The 14,048-nt window shown below is 32.4% G+C and overlaps 1 protein-coding gene across 1 annotated transcript in view; it reads right to left on the bottom strand.

Annotated features, from left to right (window-relative positions):
• Nucleotides 1–14,048, bottom strand: part of LOC106457063 — a 60,458-nt gene that overhangs the window by 20,704 nt on the left and 25,706 nt on the right. Inside the window, exons 5-6 of the mRNA XM_022382882.1 lie at nt 4,223–4,405; nt 3,445–3,597 (exon numbers count right to left, since the gene is read on the bottom strand). Of these exons, the coding sequence (XP_022238590.1) occupies nt 3,445–3,597; nt 4,223–4,405 (336 nt within the window). The remainder of the gene's footprint in view (nt 1–3,444; nt 3,598–4,222; nt 4,406–14,048) is intronic.

Raw genomic sequence — 14,048 nt, 5'->3', positions numbered from 1 at the left:
CAACTGGAAAGTGACGTAAGGTTTTTTTAATTAGAATTTTGAATTTATATTAAGTTCATTATTGTTTTATAATGCTGATCTTGATCGTTTATTGAAAATTAATGCAACTGATATAATCATTTTGAAGCAATATCGCATATATATATATATATATATGATTAATATGATTAATCATAATCATATCAATTGTCAATGAATACATACCCAAATTAGGTGAAATTATTAAAGGCACTGTAAAGCTTAAAAGAGAAAAACAAGATTTTTGCTGTCAAAATGCATGTAAGTCAGACATCAAAATTCAAAGAATCATTTAGAAGTCAGATTGGTAAAAAACTCAAAATTTGTCACATTTGAAAAGTTTATGATTGATTTTAATTAAACTTACATGGCCCAAAGGTGCAAGTCACAATTGTCCATCAAGGTTTACTTTTTTGTGCCTTATTTCAAAAGATGTTAAAGATTTCACAAACTTGTCCTTATATTTCTATATTTTCATTTAAATCCTTGCACAGATATAAAAGAGTACTGGAATTCAAAGACAAGATTTGGAATTACGGATCAAAGCCAGATATCAATTACATCCTTCATAACTAACCCAGTTGCTTTGTATAAAGCATCACATCCCCGTCAGTGAGCCATTACCAGGGCAATTATACCTGACCTTATTATTAGAAATCTTTGTCACTGCACAAATGATGGAATCAACACAGAAAACTGCCAATCTACCATTTGGTTATCCCATTTATCTCTTGTCAGCAGTACTTGATTCAGCATTCTGCATGTTGTGGATCAAACATGATGTTTTTGTATCAGAAGAGATGGAGAACAAGGTCAAGAAACTTGCAAAGGTAAATATCATTAAAACAGCAATAGCTGTTTGAGCCATGGGAGTGAAATATGAAGTGTGGGCTAATTTTAGGGGAGCAATTTTTTATGAATAAAAAACAAATGCAGAAAATAAGATACCTTAAATCCCTTTAAAAGAGGAAGGGGATGCTGAATGGCTTCGACTGCATTTTAAAAATATATAATGTAAATTGAATGACAATTAATATTAGTTTTGTACATATTGTAAATATGACCTGAACTGATTCAATACAGCTAAACGTGAGAATTATCAAATATGACTCAACAATACTTTCAGACTTTATACTCTATCAGCACTAAATGTATGTTTTCTTATGTATAATCTGCTAAATGTTAGCCTACTGTTTATAACCATTTCAGCAATGATGATTCACATTCGTTGAGTTTAACATCATTAGATCAGGTCAGATTAGAAATAATATATGTATGACAATTTAACATAAAACTTGTTTTACTTTGGATTTTCTTCCAAATATTCATTATATAGATTTGATCATGTCCCAGGCCAGCACAGTACTGGTAGAAAACAACAACAGTAACGAGGACGAAGACATTCCACCCCAGAAGGTCGTTCGACTTTTAGAAGGGTACAAATGGAGCATACACTGGGGTTAGGCTTCTAAGACATCTGTATCTTCCCAACTCGGCAGATACTTCGAGATGTACCAGGAATTTCACAAAGTAAGTTCCAATGCATCTCTTCACGTCTGGTAGGTCAACAAGAACAACCTCTCCAGGCTGTTTCCTGTGGCTATGACAGTTCTGGCTGTTCCTGCTTATAGTTCTCCCATTGAATGAGTGTTCAGCCATTGAGGCATCATTATGTGCCCTCATAGAGCTAAGCTTAGTAACAAAATGCTCTGATTGCCTTCTTCTAGTCAGTGACATCACACACTTTGATGTAGATATTAAGCACAAACAACACTGTTTGGAGACCTTATAGTGTAGCTGGTCCAAAATAAAAGATAGTCCATACTTCCTTCACCAGCCTGTGTGACTCAGTTGGATTTCCACCACCATGAATTGTTGCATATGAGGCACAAATAGTATACCATTAGTTTGTCTCAGCACGACATCAGATTCAAATGATATCCAACTTAATTCATTTATGTATATTGGAAAAGGTCCCCACCAAACAATTACTAAGCCTGTGTAGAAACAAACTGAGGGTACATTATTTTTTATTTCATAACCAACTAACAAAAAAGAACAGTGCACTTTTTTCTCTTATAGAACATTTGGTTAGTCCACAAACACATTTTATCATTAAGACTCGACTTGTGACTTGTTCAAAATGACTTGTGACTTGCAGGAAATTACTTACGACTTGACTTACTTGTTAAAAACTCTGTTGCCGGGAGACAAACACTTTCAACACAGATCATTAGGTTTGTGACAATGGCACCTAACCCAGAGAGATCAGTTATAAAAAATACCTTAAAGTCACACTGGCAACCATTTTAGTCATACTACAATGCTCTGAAGTGTATCCACATTAGAGGAGGTACACTGTTTCATTCATAAAGAGCTTAGTAATGCTCACTGCTTGTATTGGTTCTGTTTCTAGTAGCATTACACCCACAAAAGGGTTAATAATTCTAACTGCCTGTATTTGTGCTGTTTCTAACAGCATTACATCTATAAAAGGATTCCAACTCTATGTAAATTATAAAATTATGAAATTATAAGTTCAAATTGGGAAACACACATTCAGGAACACCTCACTGACACTAGTAGTTACATTTTATTCCATCACAAGCATAATTACCTACTACAGATCAAACTCAAACCACAGCATGTGATATCAAATACATACTAAGATACATTATCAACTGTTACAATATGTGACTGGTATTGCCAGTGTGAATTGGAGGCCAGTGAGACAGTGTGCTCATGTTGAATTTCTTTTATGATATCTAAGCTTCTATCAACAACAGAATACATCCTTACCCCTTCCAATATTATACAAATAGCACACAGTTGATGCAGCTGATCAGGACTAGAATTCTGATGATAAGAGTGGCACATGTGATGCAGTTAACTAACTTAAGGTTCTGTAGATTCAATCGAGTACTGAAGAGATTACATCAAGCTAAAGATTATTTCAAACTGATAACTGTAATGCAAAGACAACGTATACTAATATATTTCCTACCTACTCGGATCTAAAAGGACAAGAGAAGGAAATATAACGAAGACAAAGAAAATATTTTCCTCTATATTAGGTGACATATAGTATATTATTGAATTTGTCAATAAATATATAACATCAGAGGTAACTGACACAAAACATTTACTTTGAGTAACATACAGATCTGCTCACACATTAATAGCTGCCTTTTTATGAATATATGGCATCCATCATTAAATTTCTAAAGATATTTATTCAAACTTGACATGACCATTTTTATTCCCTTTTCTTTAATCATAAAAACCTTTACTTCAAGAATTTACAAGGCATGGTCTGTTGAGGAGTTGGGACCTCCCTTCCAAGCTCCAAAACAAAGATCTTTTTTTGTGTATGAAAAAAAAAAAAGAAACTTTAATATCATTGAACATTTTTTTAAAACAACAAACCTTTTGAAATGCAGGAGAACCTAAATCAGTATGCAACAGGTGAGTGCAACTCTTCATAAAAAAGGGTGAACTTGTAGCTTTATTGTAAAGCTGAGTGTACACCGCCAGTGCTATTTCTGGTGTTTCCACATAGCGACACTCTCGAACACTAGACTACCACAAAAGAAAGATGAACCAAAATTAAAACATTTATCATGAATCTATTTATTATTTCAATTCTCATGTAACTAAACCTGTTCTTTTAAAACAACTGCCAAACAAGAGTTTAAGTTTTTAACATGAAGCAGAGATGGTATTTCCAGATCCATCACAAGCAATGAAAACATTAAAAAATATAAAATTAATATTTTAAACTGAAACTAATGATAAAATGTAGCATATTTAATAACTTTGGGCCAGCACATCCAATTTGAATAGTACATTTGTGATGAATCCAATACCTTCCCCATTATGAACAAATTACTTTTATCTTATCAAGAAATTAGTTTTTATTGCATAATATATTATAATTCAAGTTTTATCTATTTATAATATGATTATCATTGGCAACTTTCTCATGTGCAAAAGATATCAGTTTTAAACAGAATGTTATATATTATAAACAATTTTGAAAATTAACAAATGATTTTGGAGATTTTATCTTTCTTCAATTAAGAAACATAAAAAAGATTCAGCAACTTTTAGAAATACAATTAGCTTGTCATGCAACACCTATGTAAAATATGAAAACAAAATTCCTGGGAATAAAACACAAAGAAATATAGATAAGCAGAATTACCTGAAGTTTCAATAGGTGCCCTTGATGAGTGAATATACAATATTGTTGCTTGCTGTCTTTATCATGTCCTAAAGAAACATGAAGTTCAAGAACAAAGAATGATACATCTTGATTCTTTGGTGTATCATGAGATGAATCACCCATTTTAACCACTGCTTGGAGATGTTGTATCTTGTGATTACCCTATTTAGGAAAGATCTGTTAAAAATGTACTGAATTTTTGGAAATTAAATCAAACTTTCAAGGAAGTGTTTCAAGATAAAAATAACATTATAAATTTTTAATACTGAATATATGTATAATATAAAGTTATGAAAAATTAGCTATATTAATTTACAGGTTAGGTTTTAGTTCTGGTTTATGCAGATACCTTGCTTTGATGAGAGTTAACTACAGCTAAATGTTTTTGTTCCTGTGATTAACTGTAGCAGATCAATGTAACATAACTGCAAAAAGCAAAGAAAAGCATATCAGCCAAAGGGATTATTTCTATTCAAAGAAACTTTATGACAGTGTTGAACAGACTGAACATTACCTTTATAATTCTTTCATAATTTTTATATCTATACAGTGTGTGAAATTAATTTTATCCCTAGATCCAGACCAACAGTTATCTTTTATGTAATAACCCAATGAACCAGATCAGACTTTACAAGCAAGAACTGCCTGTAGTGATCAAAAACAACAATTCTTCATGTACAAGTGTTGCTAACCATGAACTAAACCCAAAAATGCATGTTTTTCGTAGCCTTCACTTAATGCCTGCCTTGCCTTATAAGTGCTAAACAAAAGCTTGAGAAAAAAAACAACACCCACTTGTTTGTATTAAATATTTTTAACAGGACCTTTCAGGATATTGTCAGCAGTTCACAAGCTGCTATCTCCAGTTAAAATACTTTCTTTACTTTTATCTTACATACCATTTGATAACTGCATATTTTTTTATTGTCAAAACATTTATAGGGACTATGTTTATCCCATATCAGGATTCTAAACATATTTTTACAATAGTTTCTCAATGTGTTTGTTTTAGAACAAATCCACATTTGGTTATATGCTGTGTCCATTGTGGAAAATTTAACTTCATATTTTAGCACTGTAAATCTGTAGATTTACCATTGTCTCCAATCAGGGGACTTCTCAATGTGAGTGAAAATTATAGGTACTAAACATGTGAAGAAATTATAAGCCTGGAAGACTGCTTTGGGGCTCCCTGTTTCTTGATAAGTGTTAATTAACATTTGACTTTAAAATATTGATTTTTCTGTTCTCACACTATGGCATCTTTGTAATCTAGCAGAGTTAAAGTGTAATGTTAGTTAAAGAGAAAATTAACTCCTGTAAGTAATAAATAATCTTAAGTGAAATACATTACATGGTGAAAAAGAAATATGAAATGCTACACACATAACATATATGCAAAAACTGTGCTCTAAAAATATGTATGGGTTAACTAAGAGAGGTGGAACATTTAAAAAGTTTTTTCTTACCTTGGAGATTTTTTCATTTGGTTTGAAAACTTGTACTGGTATTTCAACTCTCCTGATGGCACTTTCCCTCCTGGTTGTCACCTGGGGTGGCCCGCACCCCCCTTAATATGCTACTAGTAAGTATTTATCCAATATGGAATGGCATAATATATAGCCCTAGCCTCACTACACACTTGTGCTTAGCTGAACACGTGTGATATAATGGCTGGTTGAGCAATTTTACATTCCACCTACCTTAGGTCAATTAAGCACCGAGCAAAAGATTCTTTTGATAGTATCTTTTGCTCTACCAACTATTACAACAGCTTAATGTTAATTTACACTATAAAATAAATTTTTATTTTTATTGGCAATACAAACTTTACAAATGAAAAATTAAACATTTTATAAAAATCATATCAAAAGGCGAACATTTGTTGGCCTTTTAGTCATCAGTTTGTTGAGCATAGCCAGCCAGGTGCAACTGACATTCCAAGTCTAGTCCACTTGACACTCTGACTCTATATACTTGAGGTATGTTTCATTAAATAATTATGATAAAGCATAAAGTGCTGGTGTTTATAACAATATCATGGTACTTATATGAGTGTCCAGTAATTTTTAACAATGTGGTATGTGATGTTTAAGTGTTTATAAATGCATCGTCGTGATGTTACAGAAACTCGTGTTCATGAATGGTGGTCCCTGTGACTACTGGTGATCAGTAAAAAGACACAGGAAAGTCACACTTTGCACTAAACTTTAGACTTGACTTTTTCCCACAACCATTACTACTGAAGTAACAATGTTTTGTATGACTGAGTGAGTTTTTTTTATGATGACTATGTGGTGATATTACGATGGTGGTGGTGATATGAATGCATAATTTTTTTAATGGCACTACATGGTGATGTTAAGACAGAGAAGGTGATGATGTGGCTGCATGGAGATACGTTAATACTTACATGTTTAGTATAGTAAACACTGTTTGAGATTTACATCAACAATTACAGAACTATTCTATATTGAATTAGTACTAATGGTTATTGGCTTAGTTAAGTCATCATAGTTTCAACAATTTTACACCCTGAACAGTGTCCAGTGTGGTAACATTGTATATTTAATATGTTGTTTATGGTTATTGCTTAATATATAATGATATCAATTACAATAGCTAGCATTATACCATACTATATTGAAGTAGTGTTAATGCAATGACATTGATAATTAATTGTCTCTGCTTGTCTGGATTGATAATCTGATAACTCAATGGGTACCTGGTTGGAAAAAGTTTGAGAACCACTTGTTTGAAGCTTTTCTGTTGTAATAATTTTTGTTTTACTTCTTTATTTACTGGATATACTGTTAATTTTTATTTTGTCAGTGGTCTAGTTATTTGTGAGTAATGCTCATAGTTTTCTGCTTTTTTAGGATGGGTTTGTACTTACCCCCCCCCCCAAATAATAATAATAATGATGATAATAATCACAGACAATTTGTTCAGTTAATAGATTTCAAGTCATAATAGTTCATGCTTGTTATGTATGTTCATGCTTTATACCTTTGTGGAGAACATCCACCATGAAGCAAAATCAACCCAGTGGATTCCAACAAAGAAAAATGAAGAAGGCATGAGAACAGGTGGCTCAGTTAATGTCTGGATCAATTTTGAAGTATGTGACGCCTTCAACATCAAGTGCAATAGGATAAAGTCTTGAAAATATTCAGCCTGGTGAATCTGAATGGCAAATACAAGAAGCATCTTCACAAGAGGATTCAAATGAGAGAGAGCAAGGATTGGAGGATGGCAATTCATCTTCTAAAAGTAGTGAAACTGATGAAGAGGAAGGAGATGCCAGCAAAAGCCCACACCAACAGGAAGACTCTGATGAAGAGGAGGAGATGGATAGATTTTCAATTTATTCTGATGTCGCTGCTTGGCCAATCCCGGTTCCAAATAACTTTGAGAGTTAATCTTATTAACAGGGGAAGTGAACCCTTCAGCGCAGTTCAAAGGAGAGAAATCTAATGAAAAGAGTTGACAGCTGATCACTGCATGATTCTATAAGGCTCTGCCAAATGGTGAGAAAGTTTTGAGAACATGGATGGTTTACACTCCATCAAAAGAAAGTTTGTTGTGTTTTTGCTACAGACTGTTTGCTCTTGATGACAAAGCAATTGGATCATCCAGCTTTGTCACTGGGTTTCAAGCATGATGGAAGCTAAACCCAACAGTGTCTAACCATTAGGCTTCTGAGAAGCATCTCTCATGCCTGGAGAAATGGAAGACCTTGGGAGCAGGGATGAAGCTTCAAAACACCATTGATCAAGTTCATCAAGCAGCAATGGACAAGGAGAGAAAGAAATAGAGGGATATTTTACATCGTCTCTTGGACATAACTTTGTTTCTGGCTCACCAGAATCTTCCTTTTGACAGGCCAGGAATCACTGTAGATGACACATATTGGTACATCCAAGAGGGACAAGAGACGAGAGAGTCTCTAAAAGAGACAAATATTCTCATTCAGGAAGTGAAGGACACATGAGAACCTCAGTATCAAAAGCTCCATGTCTTAAACAAATAAAGAAGTAGGATGTTAAAGACTCCCAAATTAATAAGGAGAAAGATGGTGGGTTGAAACTAAAATGAACCATTTAAACCCACTATCCAAGACATGATGACTTCCAAAGGAGAAGGGAGATTACAACAGAAAAATCCACATTGGAAGGTGCAAATAGAGGCTAAACATCCATTTGATAAGTAAAATGAACCTGGTATGGCAATGAGTACAAGCCTAATGACAATTGTGAAAAGTACTGGATGAAACCTGCATGTTGGGTTAAGTAATGGGAAAAAAAATTTGAGATATGTCCCAAAAGTACAAATATGATTAAAAGAAAATCAAATTGAAGATAATGTAAATAATTAAAGAGAGAAAGATATGAAAGGTAATGAAAGTCTAAAATAATAAAACTAAAAAATTACACAAATTCCTAAGATAAAAAAAAAACGTCTGAAAACAAGCAGTAACGAGGAAAAAATGAGACTTTGTTCAATTGCTAATGTTCATTGGATTACTTCACAAGGATGATGTGTTGCCTTCCTGTTGGTGAAATGATGATTATATTACAGGCTGGCACAATACATGTTAATACATGTGGGGATGGGAACTTTGTTCAAGGTTTGTGACATGCACAAGATATCTTTATGGCAGTGAGCAATTTAACAGCTGTTTATTTTGCATAGATGTGAACAGCAATTATGAAACTAAGCTATGAGTATTTTAATTTGACCTGTTACAGTCGTATGCATATCAAATATGGAATCCAAAATGAAAATACATATGTATAAAATAGGCATTAAAGAGATTTTGGTAGAATTTGCATTGTCAGTCCTAGTTGTCACCTTATAGTCACAGTGGATAATGCCTGAGGTAATAGCTCCCAAATGTGTTGGGGATATCCCATCTATCAGACAAAATCCAAATGCTGATGTTAAACTATCCAGCAAACATGGCAAGTCACTTAAGGGTGGGGAGTTGAGTGCTTACACCTACAACGTCTCAATACTTATTGCCTTTCACTGTCTGCAGCCAGTGAATTTTACACCAAACTTAATATATCCAAAAGAACTTGTCACAGAAAAAAGCAATAGTAACGATGTTCATACCAACTATTTAGACTTGGACATTAATTCAGTAGAAGGCAAAGCAAGGCTGACCATTGTTGATAAAAGGGGGAATTTAATTTTCCCATCCTCGGTCTACCCACTCCCAATAATGTTATTCCATGTATGATGTTATAGGTCATCATCTCAGTTGAAAAGATTTTTAATAGTCTGTAATAATGATAATTCTTTTATGGATAATGCTGGATTGTTCATAAATAAACTGAAAAATAATGGTTAAAAAGATTGGCAATTGAATAAACATTTTACATTGTTTTATAATAAATATGAAAATATTTTGAAAAATAAACTTTTGATTATGGAAATACCTTGTGTCACTAGAAGTCATTAGCTACTTTTAGTTTATAAGTAGCTAAATTTAAAATTATAATTTTATTCAGCATACTGGGATGAAAAGACTAACTTCAAGTAGATCGGCTTGTCTTGGCTCTTCCATGTTACACTTGAATAATTTTTCAAGATAAAAGGAGGATGTTGGCAATGTATGAACTACATAAGAACTATTAAGGTAGGGTTTGTAGTTCTACTTAAGATCATTTAGTTTTATTTAATTTCTCTTGTAAGGGAGTTTCATATAGTAGAAGTTTAGGGTGGTTTCATTTCTACTTTAGGAACTATAAGAACTCTTCAGGGTAACTGCCTTCCCACAAACTGTTGCAGACAGTAAAGAGCAGTAAAAGTTGAGACGTTATGGGTGTAAGCACTCAACTCCATACCCTTAATTTATTTTCCATGTTTGCTGGCTAGTTTAACATCAGAGTTTGAATTTTGTCTGATAGATGGGATATCCCCAACATATTTGGGAGATATTACCACAGGTATTATCTGTTATGGCTTTAAGGTGACAACAAGTACTCACAATGCAAAATCCCTTTAATGCTTATTTTATGTTAAGTTCATTATTGTTTTATAGAGCTGATTTTAATCACCTATTAACAATCAATGTAACTAATAGTATTAGACCTATTTATTTCATTATATATATGTAAAATTTGTACTTTATGGTGACTTTACTACTTTTACAGTTACTAAATAACAATAAAATAATGCTATTTTACATTTTTGTTGTTTAGTTAGTCATGTGTGCCATATTTGAAGATTGATTAATTAGAGGTTATAAAATGTGGAAGCACAAATTTATCCTTAATACAATATTTGTCATGTGCAGTGTATTGTAATATTTATAGCTTTGAATCACATCATACACATAAATCTACGTACAAAATGTACTAACTGTAATAGTAATTTCCAAAACTAGTATCTTCTACCTCCAGAACCATCTGGATAATATAGCTACTACCTGGATACTTAAAAACTTCTAGGCTTACAAACAATATTAAGTTTTGAAACAGTTATTTGTGAGATAATAGATCTATTTCTGCACAACATTTCATTCCTAACAGTGATCATATACTACATTTAAGGTACAAGTACATTCAAATTGCAAATACATCCAATCAAATAATTGGTTTTATGATACTAGCTCCCTCTGGTTTTAAGTATAATTAACTTAATACAAATATAACCACATTCCTGATGTTTAATTAATGTTAGGTTTTTAATTCTTTGATACTTATTACTTCCAGATTTTTTCTTGTATTTGGGTTTTTCGCAATAATCAATATTTTGATATTTTTAAAGTTCATTTTGTGTGTTTTTCAATCACATGTTCATTTATATTTGACTCTTACTGTTTTTCAAGTTCCTTGATTTACAAGTCTAGTGTGCTCTACCACCAGAACTATCTGGATCCTAGCATGGCTACTGTCTGGAAATTTACAACTTCTAGGTTTACAAGACTGATGTGCTTTACTTTCAGTTATCTAGAAATACACAAATAGTGTATTCTTCCTACAATACTAATCTTTAGTGGATTTCACTTATTTAACCCTATCACAATGGGCTTATGTACTTTACACAAACTTCTAACCACCATGTAACCATGGTTGTATAGATAATATAACTCTGAAAGTACATAATGTAGCTTCACGAAATTTGAGAATCATTCAGTAAACATTGAAAGACTTTTGAAGACAAAATATCAAACATTTTAATGAAGTATTTTTACTGAAAACTTCTCTGTCAATACATGTAGTCTTCAAAGTGTTGACTGCTCCAAGTGCAAAGTAACTTTCATGTTAAGATTAAAAATACTTTTCTTCAACTGAAAATTCTCAAATTTCACTTGTATAATCTCTAAAACCTCCTAAATAAATTTAAATTTTTTATTTCAGGAAAACATTATATTTTACTTATTTTCTCTATGCTAACTCTGTACGAGGTGGAAAAGAAGTATGTTGTAGGTCAAACCACCGAAGACAACTAGGAGCTAACTACAGATATACATATTTTAATAAATACATTGTTGTGGATACAGCATTTTGGGCAATGTCCTTCTTCAGGTATCACTAACTGCACAGTAAATACGTAAACCAAAACATTCTAAATTGAAGGTCATGTGCCAATGTAACAAATAATGAATTAAATATCGTATTACCGTTATTGGTCCAGGTTGTCAACTAATTGTTGTAGTAGATAATGTATGTGGCAATAGCACCCAAGTGCATTGAGATTATCCCATCTATTGGACAAAATCCAATGATGTTCATCTAGTCAGCCGTCATGGAAAATCAAAATGTATGAAGCTGAGTGCTTACACCCACAACATCTCAGCTTCTACTGCCTTTTACTGTCTATAGCCAGTTGTAGGGAGGCAGTTACCCTTAAATTTCTTAAAGTAGAAATGAAAACACCCTAACATTTCTACTAATTACACGTCCAACCTCCACCCTTACAAAAGGATATTCAATAGAACAATAAAATATTAAACAGAACTAAATAGAGCTATAAACCCTACCTTTAAAGTTCTTACTCCCAACCTCCTCCCTTTCTCTTGAAAATTTATTCAAGTATAACACAGGAACACCAATTTCTGACTCTAGAACTGGTGTTTCCTATTTAGTGCCTAAAATTCATAAACCCAACAACCTTGATAGACCCATTGTGTCTACTTGCAATGCTTCAACTGAAATTATCTCTAGTTATTTAGATTCCATAATGGCTCCCCTCATCCACTCACTCCCCACTTATATTAAGGACACTTAGCATGCCCTTAGATTCTTCAACACATTTAATTTTAACCCCAAAACAGACTCAGTCCTTTTATTTACTATGAACATCAAATCATTATACACTGTAACACTGCAATAGGAGAGTTTAATAGCCTTAAGACACTTTTTTGACAAACATACTTAACTTTTCTTTTTATGGTTACAAGGTCAGTCAAATTGACCAACCTTTTATATAATTAAGGTAGAAAAAATAACAGATAAGACATAAAGTTTTTATTAAAAACAAACATTTGAAACATATTTAGGAAGTTTTTGAGATTACAAAAATGTAATTTGAGATTTTTGAGAGAAAGAAAAGTATTTTTAATCTTAACATGAAAATCACTCTGCACACTGAATATTCAAAACAAATACTCGATACATTCAAGGACAAACCTTTTGTTAGTTTATTAAAAATACTTCACTAAAAAATATGATTTTTTGTATGTGAATAACTTATAATGATTACTGAAAGACTGCCAAATTTCATGAAGATATACACACTATATTAAAAGTTAGTAGTATCAAATCTGTATAGACTTTGAATGAGCACAAAGAAGTCACATGGTAGGTCAAATTGAACGAGTCCTTGTTGAAAGAGTTAAAACACCCACCCCAACAGACACAAATTTTATTGTAGGTAGCTATCCTTGTAATAAAAAATGCTGTAACATGTGTGCTTACGCTGACTCAAGATCATCTATGCAGGATCCTAAATAGAGTTTTAACATTAACCCGATCACACCAGCTACTAACTTTCTGCATAGCCAACACAAGTCTTGCTATATTTCATTCCAACAATAAAACCGGTGAATGAAACTGTTTGAAACTTCATAAAAACTTTCATAAATGCACGTAGTTTAAGAAACATAAAGCCTGTTACTTTTGATAAAACTAGTTTTTATAAGTTATCTTTAACATCTTGGAAAATTACATTAGGAAATGATATTTATAAGATACGATTATGATATTTATATTTGTTCCAGATTTGAACTTCTTACATTTTATGTTTTAGTACATTGTTTTAAAATCTCTAAAACTTTTTATCATCCATAAAATGCAAATTTTGTCTATTTTAAATTTTTAATAATCACGTACTCTCCTTATGGTTTCAAGTAATATACAAGACCAAAAATAATATTTCTAAGTAATCCTAAACAATAAACAAGTATTTCTTAGTTCTAAATAGGATCACACATAAACATAAAACATTTCAATTTTATTTCATAAAATGTATTTTTATTTCAAGTTTGTTTCATTGCAGCCGCACTTTTGTCTATTGTGCTGAAAAAGCCACAAGGTTAGCAGCATGAACTTCGTTGGTTTGCCGTAAACTCTCTCATCCCTGTTGGGGGTCACTCTCATTCAGCACAGCATGGGTGCATTTGAACATTACTGTATATATGATAGTAAGAAAGCTTTTCTTAACTTGAATATTATGTCTTTGAACTTTCAAACAAGTTTATTTCAACACATCCTTGTATAGTGTTTCACTATACAGACAACCATAATTGCCACTACTAGTGAATGTATGTAATAGCTTACAGTACAGGTGGTTT

This window comes from Limulus polyphemus, unplaced genomic scaffold (assembly GCF_000517525.1).
Source record: "Limulus polyphemus unplaced genomic scaffold, Limulus_polyphemus-2.1.2 Scaffold288, whole genome shotgun sequence".
Lineage (NCBI taxonomy): Eukaryota > Metazoa > Arthropoda > Merostomata > Xiphosura > Limulidae > Limulus > Limulus polyphemus.
The sequence above is the reverse complement of the archived record's forward strand: the minus strand, read 5'-3'. Positions and strand labels throughout refer to the sequence as shown.